Source organism: Struthio camelus, chromosome W (genome assembly GCF_040807025.1).
Source record: "Struthio camelus isolate bStrCam1 chromosome W, bStrCam1.hap1, whole genome shotgun sequence".
Classification (NCBI taxonomy): Eukaryota; Metazoa; Chordata; class Aves; order Struthioniformes; family Struthionidae; genus Struthio; species Struthio camelus.
The window spans coordinates 14594349-14619465 of NC_090981.1; the positions used below are offsets into that span (position 1 = coordinate 14594349).

The 25117-nt window shown below is 38.6% G+C and overlaps 1 protein-coding gene across 1 annotated transcript in view; it reads left to right on the top strand.

The window, feature by feature from the left end:
- LOC104140719 (cytosolic carboxypeptidase 1-like) overlaps positions 1–22356 on the top strand; it is a 47422-nt gene extending 25066 nt beyond the window's left edge. Inside the window, 5 exon segments of the mRNA XM_068925019.1 lie at positions 493–634; positions 997–1128; positions 2677–2853; positions 8013–8173; positions 21677–22356. Of these exon segments, the coding sequence (XP_068781120.1) occupies positions 493–634; positions 997–1128; positions 2677–2853; positions 8013–8173; positions 21677–21854 (790 nt within the window). The 3' untranslated portion in view covers positions 21855–22356.
- The last annotated feature ends 2761 nt before the right edge of the window (positions 22357–25117 follow it).

Below are 25117 nucleotides of genomic sequence, written 5' to 3' on the forward strand. Positions count from 1 at the left end.
TACTCACAAATGTGTAACCTGTTAATATTAAATCTGTGTGTCTGTTGTTTTAAAAAAAAAAAAAAATCTAAACTAAAACTAATCCTAAAAACATACAAGTGCAATACTCAACTAAATATAAACAAATGTCTTACAAAACTGCTAGGATTTACTTTCTCAGGGTTTTTTTTTTTTTTTGTCTTTTTAAAGGCAGATATATTGTTCCATGAATTAACGTTGTAAAAACATTTTCAGTTGTTTAAGGGTGATAATCATTACCCTGTGATTTGAGATTGCACTTTAATTGACTCTCTGAACTGCAGTCTTGGGCAGGTATAGATTGTTATATGAGAACACAGCTGCTTTAAAAAAAAAAAGCTAAACAAGTTCATTGGACTCTTCCAAAGAAGCAGTGGTGACAAAGAAAACTTGAATTAGGGAGGGAAGCTTTTTCAAAACTATGATGATGGTGCAAACGTTTCTTCATAAATTTTTTCCTTTCCCCCCCAATAGCCACCGTTGCTCTTTAAGTGGAGAGGATTTAAACAGACAGTGGCAAAATCCAAATCCAAATCTGCATCCCACAATTTACCATGCCAAAGGCTTACTGCAATATCTGGCTTCTATAAAACATTTACCGCTGATGAGTATGTATGTGTAAGCAATTCTGAATCTTTTTATCTGTGTAGCTAGTCTGTAAAGTAAACTTCTTAATAGGTTCTTGTAAACTGTATAACTGTATCACACTTATAAATGTGACTTGGAGAGCTGGTCTTCTGCAAACTTTTAAACTAAATCTTTTTCTGTTGCTAGGGTAGAAGGTTAAACCTTACTGAGAAAAAATCCTATGTTTTCTTCTTAATGTGTGAGTTGATCGTATAAGTAGTATTTCCTAATTCTTTGGAACTTTTAACAATGCAAATATAAATGTAATAGAATGAGAAATAAGAATTGTTTTTAATGTTTAATATTAAGTTGATACGCCTTGGCTTTATTTTGTCAAATGATTTATCGTAGGTCTACTGTGATTATCATGGTCATTCTCGTAAAAAGAATGTATTTATGTATGGCTGCAGCATCAAAGAGACAATGTGGCACACTAATGTTAGTGCTACCTCTTGTGACCTGATTGAAGACCCTGGTTACAGGGTAAGTTTGACATTCATAGCTTTGACTTTTGGCATGAATTTGGAATATATTTATTCTATGTACATATGGGGCTTTACAGCATAACTAGGCTTATTTAGAATGATCTCTCTTAAGTTCATGGATGTATTTCAAAATCTTTTGAGAGTTTTAAACACTGCTCTAATACAGCTTAAGAATTTACTCTTAAGTACAGTGATTCATCTTTTTTGGTAGCATTGCATGCTTTTTGTGTTCAACGTTACCTTATAGTGAATACATGGGGAAATACACTTCTGTGCATTTATAATTAGTGGAAGAAAGAAGAATCATCCAAGTATGGCAAAGACTGTTCTAGAACCAAAAAAAAAAAAAAAAGGTACTGAATTGCTCTGGGAAACATCCACTTTTGTATATGGAAAGAGGTGTAAGGATCCTGTTTTAAAAATTCATAAAACAGAATTCAGAGAATTTTTGGTTGTCTGTAAGTTTCTTAGTTTCTTCTGTGTAACTCCACTGCTGCCTTGTGGCAATTGCAAATCTGTGCAACTTAGTGTCTCAGACTCTTAATGCAGTAAGGCTCATTAAGCATGTGAATGCATGTTAAAAAGTTTGGTATGCATCTGAATACTGTAAATGAATATAGATGCTTTCAGAATTTTCTCAAATCTTCCTCACTTTTTAAAATAATTTTGTTGCTATTTGATTGTTTCTTGTGTAATTTCCTGGATACTGAGTCTAATGTCATCACTTGTTGCCCTACTTATTTGTATGGGATCTTGTCATTTACACCTGCACTATTGTAACATACAAAAGACAATAGACAATAAGTGTTGTGGGGGAAATTCTTTTTTTGTTGTTTCAAAAAGGGGGACTGAAATGTCTGGGCAAGCCTACACTAGCAATGGTACACGTACTACTGAAATAGTAAATTCAAAGTGGTCATGTGTTTTGGCTTAACTGGTACAAATAAAAGCTGAACAAAAATGAAGGCATTTAAGATTAGTAATATAATACATGCATTTGCATAACTGTTCTTGTCACTTTCCAAAGCTGTCATGTGAACACTTATATTGAACTTTAATTGAATAATTTACTTGAAATTAAGTATGTGCTTAATGCCCTGCTGAATAAGGATGAATTTTATGTACTAATAAAATATTGTCTATATTAGATCTGCAAATTGGATTATTGAAACAGTATGAAATCTGAATTACACTTATCTTAATTATATGGGATATGTATTATACTTAATTTGAGCAAAGTTAGCTGGATGAATTAGGCGGGGATGGGAATTGTTTGAAGAATTCTTTTGTATCCTGATTCTTATGCACGACTAATGCTTCATTTTAGCAATTGGGTATACAAAAAAGGATTTAAACAGGTAGGAAACAACAAACCTGTTGTCACTTGAGCCCACTGGCTTTTGAAAACTCCAGCTGAAGAAATGTTTTCATTATTCTTTGAATTCAAACTTGAGCAAAATTTTCTGATAACAGTTTGTGATATTTTTTTTTCCTCTCATAAATGAAATAAAAGAATCGCTGTCTTTTTCAAATTACTGTCCTGCAGGCACTCCCTAAGATCCTCAGTCAGACTGCCCCAGCATTCTGTATGGGCAGCTGCAGCTTTGTGGTGGAAAAGTCCAAGTAATCAACAGCACGAGTTGTTGTCTGGAGAGAGATAGGAGTACAAAGGAGCTACACAATGGAAAGCACGTTATGTGGATGTGACCAGGGCAAATATAAGGTAAGAAACTGTATCAGTTAAATGGTTCTTGTTTTATGATTTCTACCATCTGCACTGGTATCACATTCTATAATGCAGCTTGCTTGCTTTCCTTTAATTTCTAAAATTCCTAATATCTTTGTGTACTCTAGTGTCATAGAGAAGTAACGTTATGTGCAATATTATAGGTTGCATAACAGTCTTCATCTGTCACTTAGAATAATATAACTGCATAATGTGTTATGCTTTTTGGCTGTATTAACAAGATGACTATTAATGATTGCTTATGACATGTAATTGCTTATGTAAATGCATGTATTAAAAAAAAAATCAGAGAACTGTTCTTTCCAGTGGATTATTAAAATTGGGTAGTAATATATGGAAGTACTAGAATAAAAGTTTCCTTTGTACGTGGCAGCTTGAGACTTCACTATGTCAGTTCAACAAGTATTTAGTAACATCCCTTTCAGATTTTCCTGTGTAGTTGCAGAAACAGGCTTATAAATCAAAACGTTTTTAATACCAGGTTGCCAACATCACAAATTGTACATTTCTAAGTAAAGTCATTATAGTTGTTTCACTTCTTGACTCAGAATTTATTTTCAAGTTACCTTCTTCAAAAGCATGTTAGTAGGGCTGGATATTTGAAAACAAAAGGTGGCCCTGTTTGTTTTTTCCTGCTAATGGAAAACCTACTTCATAAGGAAAATCTTCCTAGGAAAAATACTTCTTCAGCTTTTGTTACTGGATCAAATTTAGCTACAAGTTGAAGCAAGTTTCAACATTCATGGAAAAAGTAGCAGTTTCTTCTGCTTGAAAGTAAGTTTAGGAATGCTGAACAAGAAAATGACCAGAAGCCTCAAATAAGATGCTTAATAAAAAGAGGACCAGAAGGCTGGGACAAGGAAGAAAAAAAAAAAAAAAGTGTAACAAGATATAACTAGTGTGTGCTCTAGCAGCCACATTTACTTTTCTGGACAGTAGGAAGACAGATATTTTGGCAGAAATTCTAGTAGGTCTATAACTACTAAGTGAATTAATTCTGCCAATTAACAACAGAAGCATTCCTTATTGTCACTTCCAGAATATTCCATTTTAATTTCAGTTGTTCCTCAGTTGTGGATATTATGGAGCTTTTAAAAATGATAACTCACTTAATCTGAAACTTCCAGAAAATTCTTCCAAACTTCAACTTTCATGGCTTTAACAGTGTTGCTACAGAAAATTCTTCAGAAAGGTGAATTGAGATGCTTAACTTGCAAAGTCTTATGATCAAGCCTTCAGTAAGGGGGGAAGAAACGGCTGAATTCTGTTGAAAAAAAATCAGTTGCTTAAAAGGGAAGAGCATTCTCCTACTTCATGTAAACTAGTTGACAAGGTCCAATTGCTGTTTTGTTATTTATTTTCTTTGGAATCAAACAGCGTGCGAGGTCTTAGCCATTCTCTGAACATGCAGGAAAAACCTTCATGATTTCTTCACAATAGTAATGTTCTCATCTTATTGAGAAAATGTATCTGAAAGGCTAAGGTCACTTGACAGAACAAGAAAAGAGCAAAATTTCTCCAATGAGAAGGTCAAAGAGATTTGGCCTTTTTTTTTTTTTTTTTAGGAAGGGAGTGGGGTCAGCAACTATGTGAATGAACTTGTATAAACTTGCTGACGTTTTTCAAAATACATTTTTTTTTCCAAAACATAGAAGGAGGTTAAACTGTAGAAATTCCCCCTCTTATACTTCCTACCCCAAATGACATGATAGTTCAGATCAGAGGAGTATATGTTGCCTAAAGGCCTGAAATGCTTTTCCCATCTTCTTGTGACTTAGCATCATCGCTGAATTCTATCAAAGCATGAAGAGGATTACTCAAAAAGTCTATTCTTTGTGATAGAAATGATGAGTCTCTGCCAAAGCTGTGTATAATATCAGAACATCAATATAGCTTTTTATTTTTATTTTATTTTACTCAGACAGTGGTGGTGATAGACTACATTGAATCAGGAAGGAAGCAAGCTGTTTAACTCAAGTTGGTAATTCTTACCTGAATTTAGGATCCAGAGTTATCTCTGGAAGCAATCTCACTTTAGCTGCTTTTGCAGTGCGTTGTAGTGCGTTTTTGTAGTGCGTTGAGAATTAGTGCCACAGATATTGTCCTGTCATCTGTGATTCAAGATAGGAAAAGTGAATGTCCAGGAGAAAAGTTATTCAAAAATCTACTATGGAGGATTATTCAGTCTCTAGATTTTGAGTTCTCAAAAGATGGTTGCCCCTTCTGAATAGTAAAGGAGGAGAACAAGATGATCTTTCACTGTCTGCGTGACTTCTCCAAATCTTAATATGGCCATTTTAAATGTGTTAAATACATATTATAGGCAGATTCTTCTCAGCTTGAGGTAGCAGTCCATCGTGCCTGTGTTGCGTTTTTGCTTCTAGGTAGCAAATTTCAATGCCAAGAAGAACTACTCATATAAAGCCATTTTCATTTTGTATTTAGTGAGGAAGACTTCAACTGTTGCTCTAAAATGTTATTGCCTGGAAGAAAGTTAATTGGATAAAATGTGAAGAAAAAGGAATGAAATACAAAATTTCAGCTAGCAAAAATTCCATACATGCTTGAAAAAAATGTTACCTCCAGGCAGCTAAGCCTAGGCTTAAAAGCGAAGTTTGTAATGCTTAAAGAACTGTAATAGGCCACAATAGCAATTGCAAGTATCCAGAAGATCAAGAAAAGTATAATGAAGGCATCGGTGAAAATGAACTTCACCTAAGTCATAGTAATGTGCAGTTTCACTAACTGAAGCAAACTTTGGGTCCCTTGATTCATGGAAAGTAAGACATTTGGTTGATGGAAGAATAACAATGGATTAAGAAGTTTGGTATTTGGCAGCCATGTGGTATGGCATTCTCCATTACGATTCAAAGAAATGACAAAAGCAAATCTAGACTTTGGCTTGGTCTTCTACCCTAAGCATATAGACCCTTTAGTGTAGCAAGTTCAAACTTTGCCCTCAAGTTATTTTGCAGTTACCCATCTCCCATCCAATCAAGTTATGTCTCTCTTTAGTTATATCCTCTTTCAGCTGTGCTGAAAATAGCAGCCATGGAATATGCACACGCTATTTATTTTTCTAACAATTGTCTTTGCACTTTCTTTCATATTGTACTTTGTCCTTTTCCTACTTAAGAGCCACCCTTACACTGTCTATAAGGAATCTGCCAACTAATGATAACTTTTTCAGCAGCAGATGTAGACAATGATCAGAAAAGTTTCTGAACCATCAAATTATGCACATTAGTAATCTATGTAACAGTGAGATTACTGTTACCCTTCTCCTTCCTCTTCCGCATACTTGCTGCCTCTTGTCCTTAATGTTATTTTAATCTTTTTGGGGCAGGGACTGTGTCTTCCTGTGATTAATGTAGTGAGCCCCAGCTATGATTGGGGTCTTCGAATGTTACTGACGTGCAAACAAATACAAAATAAAAACAAAAAATTGGCCTCTGTGGATAAGGTACTGCACTGAGAGTGAGGAGAACTGATTTCTGTTCCCAGTGGGGTCAGTGACATGCTGTGAGACACTGCAAATCACTTCAACCCTCTGTGCCTGCATTTCTAAAGTGAGGATAATTCTTCCTTTATTGATAAAGTGCTTTGAAATCTACAGCACAAAAGCACTATAAAAGAGGTAAGTAGTGTTCCTATTAACAATAATACTCAAATATCCAATTCTTGTTCACTACTAGGAGGTTTCTGTATCATTTGGCTGGAGGGATGGCACTGTTTAGTGAATGCAACTTTAGCTTTCTTGTTACTAAAAAGGGCCTTATTTGTGAAGACTGCTGAGAAAAAGAGAACTCACAAGAAAAATAAAATCAAACTTCCCATTTATTATGTTTGCATATGTGCAAAACAGGAGCACATGAAGAACGCTGCAGACTGTACCATTTTGGAGCAGCATAGCACTTTCTTTTGAACTTTGCATTTTAACATACAGCATCAGTGTGGCAACATACAAAGCTTGTGTGTATTGTAGGCAAAAAAATGCCTACCCTATTCTTCTTGCTTTGGGTATTTTCTTACTGGACGACTTAGCTTGCCACCATTTCCTGGTTCTTCTGCTTCCCTGCTTGTTTTGTCAAAGCTCCTTTTTAACTACCCTTTTCCTTTAAAAGATTTAGAAGAAACAAACTAAAATCCCTTCAAATTCTCCTGAGATCCAGAAGTGTGTGTGTGTGTGGGGGGGGTTATGATATTGAATTTATCATTGTTTATACAGTCAGTACTAGCAAATTACATAATTGTTGGGAGCCACTCTGGAATATCATTCTCATTTCATAAATGAGATGGGGTCAAATGTTCTCTCCTTATATACTCTACTGCTGATTAAATTAAATGTATATAATTATCTGATGGGAGTCTTTGTCACACTTGTAAACTTAGAGAATAATAGATATGTTCCACTTCCTAAATCCACTATATAGAGGAAAATGTCTTGCTATCTCATTGAAGATAGAAAACAGCTATAGGATGGGATACTTTATTTTTATGTTTGTCTTTTTTAGTGACTAAATGTGTGAATAAATGCTTTCAGAATTAACACATACAGCCTTTAACTTATAGGAGGGGAAGAGATATTTATGTCAAGGAGTAACTTAATCTTAAACTTAACTTAGTCTTAAATTGTCTTATTTATGTCTTAAAACATATCAGTGAACTTGATCACACCTACAATGAGAAGTTACTCTTTTTTTTTCTTTTTTTATTCTGACAGGACTTTCTGTTCAATAATTTTATATTTTAAATCTTAGTGTATTAAATCCCACTTTTAAATTTTGTCCTTCCCTTTTTTTTTTAATTGTTAGACTTTTAAACTTAGACATGATCTCTGATTTCTCTCTTCCAATGCAACTGTGTAAGTCCTATTAATATTCATATGCTAGAAATGTAGACTAAGAAGCTCAGAAGAAATGTTGAAGCCTCCAGAAATGTCTGCTCTATCTTAGAGGAATCAAGTTGTTATTCTCTGGGTTTTTTTTAATACTCTTGCTAAGCATTTATTCTAAAATTCTTACTTATTCTGTCTTTAGAGCAAGAGTGTAATAAATAAGAGATATCAGAATTTGTATAATAATACTACAGTACATGTGGGGTCCATGTGCCTATTTTATCTTTTTAAATCTTAGGGGTTGCAGATAGGGACAAGAGAACTGGAGGAGATGGGAGCCAAGTTCTGTGTTGGTTTACTGCGTTTAAAAAGACTGGCCTCACCTTTGGAATGCAATCTGCCTTCTAGTCTGTTGGATGTTAAAAATGAGCTGATTGAGTCAAGCTGTAAAGTGACAAGGTAGTACACATTTTTTGTATTTACTTTCTTTTCAGGCAGCCTCTAAAATGAGGTAAAGATTCACTCAAAAATGTTCTTCCACTTCATCAGAAATAATGTTGATGTATTATGATGTGCTAGTGTAACAGGAATCTGAGTATGTTGGAAACTGATCTTGATAATTCAGTTTGCTTCAGACTTTTAAAGAAAACAGTAATACTGAGTTAGACTATAAGTTACATTTGTTGCTGGTATAAAGGTTTGCAATTTTAATGTCATCAGGGAGCTGTTATATCCAGTAAAACTCAGTAGTTCTCAATAATTTTTTTCTGGGAGTGTATTTTTTTTTTATTACTAGCTACAATGTTAAAAATATATTTAGACTTAAATTATATAAGTTGAAAATTACTGAAAACTGTAAGATTTTCTTCCAAACCTTCCCCCCCTCCAATATTTAACAACATTTAAAGAATTTAAAACACATGAAATAATGTCAGGGTCACAAAGAAATATATTGTATCTGCTCAGTAGCTAGCTTATTAAATTACCAAATTCTTAAAGCTCTGGATAGGCTTGCAGAAGTATGCATGCTATTATGTGTTTCCATTCCCTAAGTAATGATTCAGTATCCACATGCACATGGTAACTGAGGATGCACAGGAAACAGATTAATCCAGTTTTCCAACTTCTTTTTTTGAAAAGCTGGTTAGTGATGAAATAAAACAGAGTTACAGATTTCAGTAAAGCATTAAAGATAGAGTAGAAGAGAGTAAGGTTTATGCATTAGGATATGTTATCACCTTGTGTACTTATAACTGAAAATGTAGCTCTGAATTGGCTAAAGCAATACTGAGAATCAAAAAAAAAAGTTAAATTTATTGTTGTATCTGTGCAACTCGAATAATGAGGTGCTTGAGACTAATGAGCAGTTAGTCTGTAGACCATAAATGCTAGCAGAAGTGTGGGAGGACATCTGTGGTACCCTGTGGAAAGAGGGAGAAGGTCTTCAGTTCCAGTATTTAAGCACATGAAGTGTCACCAGAATGTGGAGCATTGGGATTAACTGGAGCTTGAGAAAATGCTTAGCATATACAGTTATTAATAAAAAGTGCACAGTAAAAGGTGATAACAAATAGAGTGTCATAAGGATGTGGTTAAAAGTATATGAAAGGTAGCCGCAGCATGTAGATGCCTTGGATTGAAGGTGCTGGATGGTTGGATCCCCAGTATGATTTGCTCAGCAGTGCAGCGTTAGTGTGGCAGCTAACTGCTGAATTGCCTCCATCAGATTAGCTGAATTAGTGATTCCTGGAAGAGATGTGATCAGAAAGACTCTGGAGTAACCCTCTCCCACCAGTGGGTAAGCCTTGCTCCGAAGAGTTAGTTGAGTTGGCTCACTGGGTGAGAGTCTAGCAGCAGACGCTGAAAAAAGCCAACAATGCTCTAAAACTGTTGGGATGGGTTTGGGCTGATCTCTGTGCTGCAGACTAAACACAGCGTTTTAATCAGTAAGAATGCCTTGCTGTTGCTTACCATACCACTGCAACATCGGTACCAAAACAACACCAGCAGCAGAGAGCAGTGTTCAACATTTGTAACGTTACTGTTCAGTGTGTTGCTCTAAGTTCTGACTTGTATGGTGTATGAATTACTGTGAGCCTTGTAGGAGGTAGTTTGACAAGGAAAATAATTCATTAGTGTCCTTGTTTTTGCAGGTATAAAACTATGTTCCAGTAATCTTTATAGTGTGTTTAAAAAAAAACAAATGGAGAAGAAACTTTGAATTGGTCTTGAACTCTTTCTGTTATTCCTTGCCTTGGTTGAAAGTTGGCCTTTAGAGTAAGCCAATATAACTCTTTAGTTTCCCCTAAAAAGACTCATATTTGTTCTTTTCCGTAGCTTATGGAGCAGCTGTGCAGGCGGCTCGGCTCAGGAAATGTTTCCTCCCTTGTTATGCCAGGGGCTCAGGTTGTTGATCACCAGGTCACTGTGGGAAGCACCTCTCTTGTCCTAAGCTTTTGGGTGAGAAAAACATTCAGTAGGGTTTGTCTCGTGGACAGAGGGCAGATTAAGGAAAAGAAGATTGCATTGCTTATGTATTGCTTTATATGTGCGGCCAGACATGTGGATATGTATCATCTAAACATAATCTATTCAGGGTTCTTTTTAAAGAGATGAGAATCTTTCTTACTGCCTGATAGAAATTTCATTTGTTCTTTAGGATGACATGTAAGCGTTGGAAAAAGAACCCAAAACTTGGGAAGGGTAAAAATGTTAACTGCTGAGGAAGCATTGTCTAGATGCTTGAAACAAATTCTGTAGTGCATCCCAAAAAGGTATACGTAAGGATGGGGAGCAAGGGAGGGAATGCTTTGCACTGCAAAGCTCTTGAGGAAAATCACCAGGTGCAATTCAATCTTTATTATACAAGAAGTCACACTACAGCAAATAAAATGAAATAGTTTGATTATAATTTTCCTCCCAAGGCCTTAATCAAAAGGAAGAGGGAAAACTAGGAGATGGAGAAGGAGGAAAGAACATGATAGCTACCTTTGAATACCTAAAGACAGATACAAGGAATCTGTTGCCTCTACAGGGTAGATAGGACCATAAGTAATGGCCTTAAATTACAAGGATAAGTCAGCCTTGACTTTAGGAAAAAATTATGGCAAGCAAAAATGAAGTTCTGGAGTAGATCATTTGGGGAAGTTGCAGAGTTTCCATAGGAGATTGAGAATAATGTAGACAGACTTTAGCCCAGAATGGCAGTGGGAATAGATGAATTGGCCTTTTACACAGAGGTAGACAAAGTGGCAGTGTGGAACTTCTTCAGTAACATGCTAAAAATAATTATCCATAAATATTGAATAGTTGAGAGTGGCTTTGAATCTCTCCTTTAAAGGGAGGGGTATCTTTAAGTCTGGCCTCAAAAGATGCTGAGTGCTAGCATCTCTCTAAATTGGAGTGCTAAGTTAGATAATCACAGTGCAATATTTCAAAATCACCGTCTGGTTTTCAGAACTTTCACAGCTAAGTTCTTAATCCCTGAAACCCTTTCTTTGGTGTTTCTGCCATATATGCTTTAACAGTTTTGTAAATATCCATTCTTCCATAAATGTGGGCTGGCAGTAAGGCATTCTGACTTGACAGCTATTGTGGATGGCCTTTCAATGATAGTCCTTCAGTAAGGGCATGTGTTCTTTTCCCAAGTTCCTTATGTCCATTAGTACAGCATGCCAAACTTCATAATTTAATACTGACATGTCACACTTACTTTATGACTTGTAAGGTTCCTCACATTATTACCCTTGAGCACGTACTCTCAAAAATAGGTTTACTTTCATTTGCAGATTAATATTATATGTTAATGAGACTGTAATATTTTCCCTATGCCGAAGTGTTATGTTATTGTCAATTTTATTAGGACTAAGCTTCAGTGTAAAATCTAGCTCTTTGAACTATTACTATATTTTGAATGAAGATATGGTTGTAAATGATTAATCCTCAGGGGAGCATTGGAAGACAGCCACAGATTTCTACATAACTTTATATTCATTGCTGCCTCAGATGCAGAATATGTATTTTATATTATCTTTTTAGAGAAGGCTAGCATCCCAGTTCACAGATGAAGTTAGTTGGTGTGCTTTAGTAAAAAGCTGTGGGCTGAATTTCCTAGTCCATTTATGTTGTTCTTGATGGAGTGTCCTTTATAACTTCATTTTAATTGTTACTGTGTACATTTATGTTAATGATAGACTTCAGTTTAAGTGCAGGACGTATGAAATCTCAGTAATCATGGAAAAAGTTGTTACATAAACATGGCATGTAATCACCCAATTACTGGCAAGGAGTTTACCAGGCTATTTTTAATAATTCATTAAGTCTGTGGATTATCGTAGTAGTAACTGAAATGAAGTATATGAGATATGCCAAGCTAAATGTATTCTAGCTCTCCTATCCTTATTTAATGAGAATTTAGGCAACCTCACAGGCTTTACACAGGTTACGAGTATAGTTTGGATGACCTTGCATGCAATGATTTGTTTTTAATTTGGATCTTAAATTGTGTTATGATGTGTTACACTGATGTTCTCCTTAACAGCTGCATTTTTTCCCTCTGTAAGGAGAATACCACAAATTTCAGATTGTGTGTCATTTGGATTTGGTATTGTTTACCCAAATGCAACAGCTTGGAACATTTTTCCCTTTTGTTCACTTAATTTTTATTGCCAAAGTTAAATACAGCAATACATGTGTTTCACATTTGTTTGAAACAATATTTGGTATCAATTTTTCATACATTAATTTAAAAAAAAAATCCCACTGCAGCTGCTTCAAATGTAAGAGAAATTTCATCCATAGTTTGGCAGGGGATATTTTTTAATTTTATTTTTCTTCTGAAGTTTGTAAATGTATAGTCTTCCCCCATAGTCTCAGAAAAGTGTTGATCTCTGTGGGCTTGAAATTGGTATTAGTTGTGTCTGGCTTGTGGACTAATTTCCCCATAATTGACTCATATGGATAATTAAAAATCCAAGTATATCTTTTGATGGACAAAACCAAAATTTTAGCTGGAAAAAAAATCTACTATGTTAGTGACTGGGTTTATTTTTGAATATGTTCAGAGTATTAATTTAAATAAGAAAAACCAGTGAGGTATTGACTTTTTTAAATTAAAATTTGGGGTCTTGTTTTAATAAGAAGTGATATTCATTCCTAAATTGAATGTTTTAAATGACAGGAGATAGGGGAGGGATTTTTTTTTAACATATATATATTAGTGAAAGGAATATTCTTAGAAAGTATTAGTGCTTTGTAGACGTGAGAACTGCAGTATGGTATCAGGTATACTAAATCACATTTAGAAGTTCATCTTTTTACCCATAAAATGTTATCTAAATAAAATACATGAAAACTGAAGTTTTGCAGAGAGCGTTCTATTTTAATAGCCATGACTTTAAAGAAAATACATAAATTATGATATCCATTATATTACAAACTGTAGTTGTGTGATAAACAGCCTCTCCTAACCTGAGGAAAAATATTGGTTTCCTTTAAAAAAGAAAAGTGGGAGGTGTTAAAATGATCTTTTCTCTTTTGTTCGTTCGCGGGTACCGGTAATGAGCAGCAGGAGTCAGGTTTCTAAGTTGCTAAGTTTTATTGCTAGCAATAAGGTGCCTCTTGGCTGAGAGCACAAGAAGGGACCCCGAGTAGCTGCTTGTTACAGTTTTTAAGCCAAGGTAAGTTGTTACATATTCAATACATAACCAATCAGATCTATCCACAATTCTTAGTTTTACCAATCCCCTTGCCACGTTACAGCAAGAACTAGTTCCATGCCAGCCTTGAATGGTCCATCTTATGGTTATTCATTAGCTGATTTGCACCTCTTCTGGCATTACCTTTGAACACCTTCTGTACTACTAGTTGGATTCAACTGGTTTCTTTGCAGTTCTTCATCTATGTACGAAAAACAGGAGCTGAGGCAAGGTCAGATAAGATGTTCTGCTTGCAGGGTGTGCGACCTTGCATGTTTTGTCTGCAGAAAACTAGAGTGCAGTGGAAATTTTCTTAACAGAGGTGTAGGGGTAGAGGAAGAGGGACTATTAAGTTAACTAGAAACAGCCCAAGGGAAAAGTTAGAAAATTAAAACCCATAGAATCAGCATGATGGCAGCTAAAAATATATTGTCGCAAGATATGCTGAGGGGGGGAGCGGCAGGGAGGCAAATAAAGGATTTGATTAAACAGTAAGATTTTTTTTTTCAGCTGTTTGGATTTCTACATTGCTGATGACCCAGCCTCAGTAAAACAGTGAAGTAATAGCTATACTTTGCAAATTCATGTTAACCCACAGAATAAAGTTGCTATAAAGTTAAATATCCAAGGTTAAAATTTGCTACATCAAAAGAAAATAAGCCATGGGGAAAGCAAATGTATGTGAGTGTGATATGCAGCACAGGTTTTTCCACTGAATGTAGTGAGTATTCAGGTACTATTGTGTGAGGAATAAAAACTCAAGAAGGGGAAAATGAAAAACTCATCTTAATAAATTGAAAGATAATTCTAATATTTAATTTCAATAGTAAATGATTGAGAAGTGGTGGCACCTTGTGTCATAGATGGCAGTAAAAAGCTAACATTATCAGGCAGGTTTCAGAGCTAGCACTTATGTTAAAGGTATTATGTAGTTTTGAGAATTAAGATCTATGCATCTATTCTACTGGTGCTTTTCTTGAATAGAGAAAATAATTTATAAAGTAGATTTTATTTTATTAAATGGGGAAATGTCAACTAAAAGCTCTCCTCTACTCTTGACCTGAATTTTGAATGTGTGTGTGCAGTAGCGAATGTCTAAAATGGTGCATCTGTTGCCATATCAGACAGCAACTTTAAGACTGTGCACATTGGCTGAATTTCTAGGTTAGAAGCTTGAGTGCTTTAACAGTTTTCCTTGTTTTTAAATCCCATTGAGGCTCAGCTTGCTTCTACTGTTGTTTATTTGTAGCTAACCTAAAATGAAGTTTATAATACTGCAGCAGTAATACTTTGTGTACCTTACAGTGCCTTAGAAAGATATATGTATGTATGTGTTTTACAGCACAATCTAAAATACATATTCTGTGAACTGCCAACCCATTTGTACATACTGAACGAGATGGCTTGCTTAAGCATCCAGTTCTGTGCTTTCTGCTTATATTGTTTTTGTTGGTAGCTTTTTTTTCCTTCTTTTACTGGATTAACCATGTGAGTTGAATTTCCAAATCATGATACTGCTTTAAAGAAATATAGATTTTTTTTTGAAGAGCTTTCCTATTGCATGTTATACTTCACTATCATTAATTTTTATAAGTGCCTACAGTAATGAGTGTCTTCTGCATTAACATCCCACTGTCAATGGCTAATAAAATATTTGTCATTGACGCAGCTTGTTCTAGTTTTCTGTTTCAGTATTCAGAATTATTGGTTAATATTGCCCCAATGTTCAGATTTAATGGCTCCATTTCCTGTGAATTGAATTACACAGTCTATCCTGCAATTGCAGTGTGGATTCCTTGTGTACAAAAAAAATCAAATCAATCTGTGTGTTAAGTGATTAGAAGCAGAACATCACAGAATGGCCAAGGTTGGAAGGGACCTCTGGAGATCATCTAGTCCAACCCCCCTGCTCAAGCAGGGTCCTCTAGAGCACATTGCCCAGGATCGCGTCCAGACGGGTTTTGAATATCTCCAGGGAAGGAGACTCCACAACCTCTCTGGGCAACCTGATCCAGGGCTCAGTCACCCTCACAGGAAAGAAGTTTTCCCTCATGTTCAGATGGGACTGCCTGTATTTCAGTTTGTGCCCATTGCCTCTTGTCCTGTTGCTGGGCACCACGGAGAAGAGTCTGCCCCATCCTCTTGACACCCTCCCTTCAGATACTTGTACACGTTGATGAGATCCCCTCTCAGTCTTCTCTCCTCCAGGATAAACAGGCCCAGCTCTCTCAGCCTTTCTTCATAGGAGAGATGCTCCATTCCCCTCATCATCTTTGTAGCCCTCTGCTGGACTCTCTCCAGGAGTGCCATGTCTCTCTTGTACTGGGGAGCCCAGCACTGGACACAGCACTCCAGGTGAGGCCTCCCCAGGGCTGAGTAGAGGGGCAGGATCACCTCCCTCCACCTGCTGGCAACACTCTGCCTAATGCAGCCTCAGGATACCATTGGCCTTCTTGGCCACAAGGGCACATTGCTGCCTCATGGTTAACTTGTCCACCAGGACTCCCAGGTCCTTCTCTGCAGAGCTGCTTTCCAGCAGGTCAGCCCCCAGCCTGTACTGGTGCCTGGGGTCATTCCTCCCCAGGTGCAGGACCCTGCACTTGCCTTTGTTGAACTTCATGAGGTTCCTCTCTGCCCATCTCTCCAGCCTGTCCAGGTCCCTCTGAATGGCAGCACAGCCTTCTGGTGTGTCAGCCACTCCTCCCAGTTTAGTATCATCAGCAAACTTGCTGAGAGTGCACTCTGTCCCTTCCTCCAGGTCATGGATGAATATATTGAACAAGACTGGACCCAGGACTGACCCCTGGGGGACACCACTAGCCACAGGCCTCCAACTTGACTCTGCGCCATTCACCACAACCCTCTGAGCTCGGCCATCCAGCCAGTTCTCAATCCACCTCACTGTCCACTCATCCAGCCCACACTTCCTGAGTTTACCTATGAGGATGTGATGGGAGACAGTGAGCCTTGCTGAAGTCCAGGAAGACAACATCCACTGCTCTGTCCTCATCCACCCAGACAGTCATTCCGTCATAGAAGGCTTTCAGATTGGTCAAGCATGATTTCCCTTTGGTGAATCCAGGCTGACTATTCCTGATCACCACCTTGTCCTCCAGATGCTTAGTGAGGACCTCCAGGAGGAGCTGTTCCATCACCTTTCCAGGGATGGAGGTGAGGCTGACAGGCCTGTAGTTCCCTGGCTCCTCCTCCTTGCCCTTTTTGAAGACTGGGGTGACATTGGCTTTCTTCCAGTCCTCAGGCACCTCTCCTGATCTCCAGGACCTTTCAGAGATGATGGGGAGTGGCCTAGCAATAACATCCGCCAGCTCCCTCAGCACTCGTGGGTGCATCCCATCAGGGCCCATGGATTTGTGGATGTCAAGTTTGGACAAAAGATCTCTATCCTGATCCTCCTCGACCAAGGGAGAGTCTTCCTTTCTCCAGACTTCCTCTCTTGTCCCCTGGGTCTGGAATTCCTGAGGGCTGGCCTTAGCAGTGAAGACTGAAGCAAAGAAGGCATTCAATAACTCTGCCTTCTCTGTATCCTTTGTCACCAGGGCACCCACCCCATTCAGCAGCGGGCCTACATTTTCCCTAGTCTTCCTTTTGCTACTGATGTATTTGAAGAAGCCCTTCTTGTTGTCCTTGACATCCCTTGCCAGATTTAATTCCAACTGGGCCTTAGCCTTCCTTGTCGCATCCCTGCATGCTCTGACAATGTCCCTATATTCCTCCCAAGTGGCCTGTCCCCTTTTCCACATTCTGTAGACTTCCTTCTTCTGTTTGAGTTTTGCCAGGAGTTCCTTGCTCATCCATGCAGGTCTCCTGCCCACTTTGCTGGACTTCTTACTCAGAGGGATGCACCCATCTTGAGCCTGGAGGAAGTGATGCTTGAATATTAACCAGCTCTCCTGGACCTCCCTTCCTTCTAGGGCCCTCACCCATGGGATTCCTCCAAGTAGGTCCCTGAAGAGGCCAAACTCTGCTCTCCTGAAGTCCAGGGTTGTGATCCTACTTATTGTCCTGCTTCCTCCTCGCAGGATCCTCAACTCCACCATCTCATGGTCACTGCAGCCAAGGCTGCCCCCAACATTCACCTCTCCAACTAGACCTTCTTTGTTTGTTAGTACAAGGTCTAGCAATGCACCTCTCCTCATTGGCGTCTCCACCACCTGAGTCAAGAAATTATCCTCAGTGCTCTGCAGGAACCTCCTGGACTGTTTGTGCCTAGCTGTGCTCTCTTCCCAGCAGGTGTCAGGGTGGTTGAAGTCTCCCATGAGAACCAGGGCCTGTGATCGTGAGGCTACTTCCAGCTGTCTGTAGAAGGCCTCATCGACTTCCTCTTCCTGATCAGGTGGCCTGTAGTAAACCCCCACCACTGTGTCACCCCATGTTAGCCTGCCCTTTAATCCTTACCCATAAGCTCTCAACTTGCTCTTCATCCACCCCTAGGCAGAGCTCCACACATTCCAGTTGCTCCCTCACATAAAGAGCAACTCCACCACCTCGCCTTCCTGGCCTCTCTTTCCTAAAAAGCACATAGCCATCCATGACCGCAGTCCAGTCATGTGAACTGTCCCACCCTGTCTCTGTAATCGCAACAAGATCACGGCCCTGCAACTGCACACAGATCTCTAACTCTTCCTACTTATTCCCCATGCTGCGTGCATTGGTATACAGGCATTTCAGAGAGCCAATTGAGCATGCAGGCTTCTCAGGAGAGGTGCAAGAGGATCCTCCATAGCCATGTCCCATGCTGTCTCCCCTGGCTGCATGCACTTGCTGGAGGCATCCTGACTTGAGCAGTGTTTTACTGACTGCCCTGTCACTATACCACTCCCCTTCCCCCATCTTTCCTAGTTTAAAGCCCTCCTTACCAGGCTGGCCAATCTGTTGGCAAAGACATGCGTGCCCCGCTTGGTTGAGGTGGATCCCATCTCTCCCCATCAGCTGTTGATCTTCAGACAAGGTCCCATGGTCATAGAAACCAAAGCCCTGCTGCCAACACCAGCGGCGCAGCCAGTTGTTAACTTGGAAAACTCATCTACTCCTCCTCCCGTCCTTTCCCCTCACAGGCAAGATTGAGGAGAAAACGACCTGGGCTCCCAGACCCTTGACCACCATTCCCAGAGCTCTGAAGTCCCGCTTGATGGTTTCCAATTTGCCTTTCGTGTCATTAGCACCCACATGGAAGAGCAGCAGAGGGTAGTAGTCTGATGCATGGACAAGCCTTGGCAGTCTTTCCATGACATCTCTTATTCGAGCCCCTGGCAGGCAGCAAACCTCTCTGGACAAGAGGTCAGGTCAGCAGATAGGTGCCTCTGTCCCCTGCAGCAGGGAGCCACCCACAACAATCCCTCGCTGCTTCTTCCGGGGGTTCCTGCACAGCACAGGGTCTGCCAGGCCAGTTGCCTCCCTTGGAGCCATGCCCAGCTCCTCCTCAGCTTGGAGGGCACTAAACTTGTTCTTCAAGGGTAAGTCTTGAGGAGGAGCAAGAGCCTTTCTCCTTCTATGAGAGGTCACCAGCTTCCAGCCCTCTTCAACAGTGTTATGATGCACCTTTACACTCAGTGCTGAGCCCTCTAGCAACTCTGCTGCAGTGGGGGGTGGGGACTCCTGGAGCTGCACAGTCTCTGAGAATACCCTGTCAATCTCCTGCTCATCTTCTCAGATGCTACGCAGCCTACTGACTTCCTCCCGTAACTCCTTTACCTGGCAACACAACTGATCAACCACAGCACACCTTCTGCAGGAGAGCTGACTGTCAGCCCAGGCCTCACAGAGAGGCCCCAGGCACTCCCTGCAGCCTGACACCTGCAGAGCTGCATCTGCTGTCTGAGGGTCTGTCTGGGTTGAAGCCTCAGACACAGGTGATGCAGCACCTCCAGCAGCCACTGGGGAATGTGCTCTGCAGCATGTCATGACCATGCCCCGGGGAAGCACACACTACTATGAGAAATGAAGGTGCCTTCTGGCACCCTGCTGCACAAACTGCTGCCTCTGTTTGCTGCATTCTGGGAGCTGTGCTCTAGGCCTGGCTCTTATATAGGCCTCTGCCTAGCGCTGGCTCACAGGGTGCTTGACCCACCCTAATCAAGGGCCACCTGGATCAAAGGCCCCAACTCCTCCTAATCAGGGGCCACCCAGAGAGCTTGTTAGCAGCAGCTACACCTAGCTAGAGCTTCCCAGGAGAAGTCAAGGCCTCCTGTAGTAGCCCTTGCCTAGCTCTCCTTTCCTGCTAGCAGCAAGCACTGTCTAGTTCCTTGGGGGTCCCCAGAAAGCCTCCACAACTTCCAACAAGGTTCTCAGAAGTTCTAAGCAGAGCCCAGACGCTGCTGCGCAAACTGCTGTGTCTATTCGCTGCCTCTGTTAGCTGCGCTAAAAAAAAGCTGTGTATTTTTTGGAATGACATGCATTTGGCAGAGTTCCTTTCACTTTTGTTTTTTATGTAAATGAAAATTTTTCAACTCTTCATTTTCCTCCTTTTGAAGAAGTGGTGGTAGGTAGTGACTTCTTAAGGCAGAAAGCATCACAAGGTGGGAGCTCTTGTTTTCTTTGGCTAGTTCTACCACAGGTACTTTGTACAAAACATGTATCCTCGTGGTAACTTGATTTCCCCACCTGTAAAATGAAAGAGGTTTATTAGTAAAGATACTGGTTAATTTCCTCACTCTTGTCTCTTTCTTAAATAGAAACTATTTTATTTACACACCTAGTACTAGTTAAGTAACCAACATAGTGGGTTGTTGTCCTAATTATAGCTGAGATAATCTTTAGAAGTATTTAGTTTTGTGGTGCATCCCATTTCTCACTATTTAGTGAGTACTAGCATGTTCAGTGAATGATGACACAGATCTGTTGTAAACGTAAATCTAGAGACAGTAGCCAAACTTTTTGGATGATATATTTTCTTACTATTTTAAGTCTTCTATCCTCATTCTTTTTGTTTCTTTTTTTTTTTTTTTTTTTTTACTTTAGGACTAACAATTCTTTTCATCTGTTGCTGTCCCAATATGTGAATCAGTTGTCAACTGCACAAAACATTACACTACTGCATGTCATTGAGGTTGCAGATGGAGGTGGAATAGCGTGAAATTTATTCGTGCTGAATAGACTGCATTGCAGACTCAGGTGGTCCACTTAAGCTCTTAAAAAGACCTTTAGAAAGAAGTAGTGATTAATCTTATTCAACTATAAAGCCACAGCCAAGATGGGCTGTTGCATACCTTAAGATGAAATTCATCAAAATTAATACATATTTATTCAAATACCTGTTGATCTTTTTCAATAAACAGAACATTCTAACTGTTTTTGTTCTCTATGATTTGATTATCAATTAAAATTAGTGCATTACAAAAACCTTAGGACCTCATCTGAATTCAAAACTACTTATGAAATGTTTAGAAGTACTTAGTGCTTTTAAGCAGATAGCTTTTTATGTCCCAAGGGAAGGTAGTAAAACCACGTGTGGAAAACATATTGGTCTTTATTTTTCTGTGTCCTATGAAGGTGAGATGATCAAAAAAGTATATTTTAACCTTTTTCTGGTTAACCTAATGGTGTTAATACCTGTTAGTTTTGGAGGCTGTTGGTTAAGGGCACAGACACTATAGATCATTCTGTGACCAATAGCTCAGTTCCTTAAATCTACTACCTCTGGGTTGCTGGGTTTAATGTATAATTTTTAAACATTAACTGCATGCAAGTATATGAGGACCTGATATGAGTCATATGAACCATATGGGAACTTAACCTTAGTTGTGGACAAAAACTTGATTTTGTCACCTCTGTTGCGTGCAGTTGAATCACTCAGTGCTTTCCAGTAAAATGTTTGTTTTAGCAAAATAAAAAGGTTTCCTACCTGAATTTGTAGATGTTGATCTGGTTTTTAGTTTACTTAAACCTAGGAGCAATAGCTGTTTCTTTATGTATTTGTATCCTTCTGCAACACTTCTGATACTACTGTAATTATATGAACTTCTTACAGGCCATTAGTGTAGGTCTATAATGTGTAGCTAATTTATGTCATATTTGGATAATGAGTTGTGTACGATTGACTAATTAGTTCAAGGTCTTACAAATGTGCTTTTGTCTCTCAGTTTTATGTGCAATTAAAAAAAAATCAATACTTATTTCAGGTAAACTGCTCCTTTCCTGAGATCATTTTTGGATTATTGTATGTCAGGACAGGGAAGGTGCATAGTCTGAATGTAGTGCTCAAAGTAAACCTTTTAAAATGATTCATGAAGCTTCTTGTTCATTATAGCCCCACTACATATGTTTTGGATGAAGATGAGCCTCGCTTCCTTGAAGAAGTTGATTACAGCGCAGAGAGTAATGATGACCAAGACATTGAATTAGCTGACAGTGCAGGTGATTATGAGGCCACTAATCAAGAAGATGGACTTTCAGACTCAGAATCAACAAGAATACTCCTTTCTTGAAGCATCTTTTCAGCCAATAATAAGAAATTAAGTACCTTGGATTTTCAGAGTCATACTTCCTCACTCTTGTCTATCAGGAGAATTGGCTTAAGGAGATGCACGTAACTGGGGCCTGGCTAGTTCAGGGACAAAAAATATTTCTGATTTATGATAAATTGGCATTTGTTTTATTTAAGGAATTCTGCGCTTTCACTTAGCACTGAATAAATAAATTTCTTTACCAGTTCATTTTCTACTAAATAGCATTGCATGGCATTTTGTGTCCTTAAACTCTATCATCAACAAACTGATTATAATTTGTGGTGTGTCAGAGTGCAAAAGCTAATTCTTTGTGGTACAGTTCTTTGAGTTGCTTCCTGGAAAATACATATGTACAGATTTTTTAATTAGTGTGTGTGTATATGTGCATGTGTGTACTGAGATGAAGAGGTTATTTTTCAAAATTATGTTAAAGATATTTGATTGTGTTTGAAATAATGTAGTGCCTGCTCTGAAACCATTTAACAATTACTAAATTAAAAATGAAAAACTGATGTATGAATTGTTGCACTTGTTTCTTGCTTCTCTGAGGATTATATGGTTTTACAACAGTACTAAGTGAAATACATAATGTCTGTTCACAGTTCAGGAGTTTTGCACACTGACCAGCACCAGCCTATGCTTACAAGAATTATACATTTGTATAAAAACTCTTCCACATAATATAGCCATCTCTTGTGAGGGAATAAAGCATCATCTAAGCCATGGTTTAATATGAACTTTTTTTTTTTTAAGTGGACATGACTATAAGTGGTTAGATACATACATCTTCGTACGTATGTTTAGCTACCCAGTCATTCAGTTTTTCTTGTCCAACATGCACATAGTTAAAAAGAGTTCGATTTACTTGGGCCCCGTTTACTGTATACCCAATTTAAATGCTTTAAGAGGGAAGGTCCATTTTGGTTTAAACATCTTTTACCTCATCTGAATTCAGCGTTGACACTGCTTTGAGCAGGAGGTTGGACTAGATAACCTCCCAAGGTCCCATTCAGCCTGAATTATTCTGTTCTCCATGTTTAAAGTCAAACTATCATGGTGTGGGATTTACCCTTTTGTCATCTACCAATTCTTATTTCCCCTTGTCTCTGCTTACAATAAGATCTAACGCAGAAGTGAAGTTGCACCCCATTATTTACAGAACTGACATGTTTTGCTGTGAAAAATATATTTCCAAAATGATTTTTACTTGATGTGACCCAATTCTGGCATTCATTTTCTGTTGCATGTGCAAGGGCTTTAAAAGCATGAGGAATAATACTTCTAAGTTATAGCAGGTTTTTAACTGATGAGAACTTTGTGTATACTTACTGTTGCAAACGAAATGATATTTTTGGAGGGGAAGGGTGCCTTTGGTAGAAAGATTAAAAAAAAATTCAAGAGAATTAAATATGTCGGTGATTCTCAGTGGGGAGATGGTCTTTCACCAGTTAACCGCTGGTTCAAATGCAGCATTGGTTGATGATGCCTGACTGATGGACTTACCATCTTGATTCTGAAATTGGGGGAGGATTTTTGACCCCCCCCCCGTGATATGTTACTGTATTTTTGTTTAAAGGCTTAAATTTATGTTAATCATGAACTGTGAGATGTAAGGATATATTGGAACCACTTATGTTCTTGTTTCTGTGTAAGTCTCTAACTAAACGGGTTATTGTTTATATTCTTTGATCTCCATACTGTAAATAAGAAAATTTATTTAATGCCCTGTTGAAGAGGAGCCCTTTGCAATGAAATCACAATCACAAGTAGATGTGCCAAAACTAGGGATTAACCATGCCACAGCATTTGAAAAATCTGTAAATTAGCCCAGTGAGAGCAATAAAGAATGTTCATATTGCTGTGTCAATATTATACCAGTTCTCTGCATAAATAGATCTTCACCCTTAAGGTTTCTTACTTCAATACATTCCATAATTAATTTTGACTTAAGTTTCAGGGGGTATGGGATTCCAAGTATTAAACATCATTGTGCATTTCTCCTTAGTTTTCATACAAATCTGTATTAACTCTGGAATACTTTTTCATACTACAGGCAAGACTAGAAACGTACTACATGCAGTTGGAAAGAATTCTGTTTTAGTAGTACAAAATCACCTTCAGTGTTCATCCCAAGTGAATATGCATATATATTTTTTCACATCTTCCACAGCTTTTAGTCTGTGCAAAAAAGGTGTTACAAATGGCTTATATAATAACTCAGGATAACAGCCACATTCCTTAAATAATAATGTTGTATTTATACATTAGATTTGTATTTCAAACTGTGAGTATGGGTCTGAACTTCTAACAGTGCAGTTCAGATGCAAAGGTGAAACTTTGTCCTTGCCTTGCACACTGAAAATACAAAGGCCACATCTTTTATATATTTTACTGTGCTTCTTATCTAGGTACAATATTCTGAAAGGCTGAATCTCAGTTTATGATCATAGGCACACAGGTTCATGGGAAGAACCGCCGCAGTCATAGCTGTTTCATGCTACTTACTACTTCTCTACTAAATGTTAACACCCTTGCAACAGTGTTGGCAGACACATGCATATGTTTTGCCTTATCTGTTGTTAGAGAAGGAAATTGGAGCTGATTTAGCTTCAGCTTAGCATAAGTGCCTAGAGTAGATGAAGCCTGCAGGCCTTAAGGCCAAACTGTCCATGAACTTGGGAAGCATTGCTGGTAATGTAACCAAAAGAAACCAGTTAATGAGGATTCAGAACAGGATGCAAAAGACAAATGGGATGCACCTGGGTCGTGGTTGACCCTTGAGAAGATAAGGGACTGTGGGAAACAAGGACATGGCAACCAGTCTGGGATGTAGGCTAGGACCTGTCAGGAGGGGAGAGACCATTGACTTAGGAAAGAAGATTGGAGGAGACCTTCACTGGCAGGTGGGGAAATAAGACTGTAAAGGGTATAATTACCCCAGAATTTTTTTTTTGTTCAGGGTCCTTTTCTGAAGGCACTCAGCTCAAGCTGTTACTATGCTGTACTGTCACTTAAATAAATAAATAATTCTGCTGCTATATGTGTATGAGACTCTGCTCCTTGGAAACCTAGGGTTGAACTGTTCCCATAACATCTGTTTTGGTGGGAAGTCTGGTGGTTTAGCTGAAACTGGAATAGCTTAAACACATATTTTGTTCTGTTACTGGGACACTTATTCCTAATAAATGGGCAGAATGGATAGCAAAGAATGATAATCTCTTGAACTGTCACAACTCAATTGT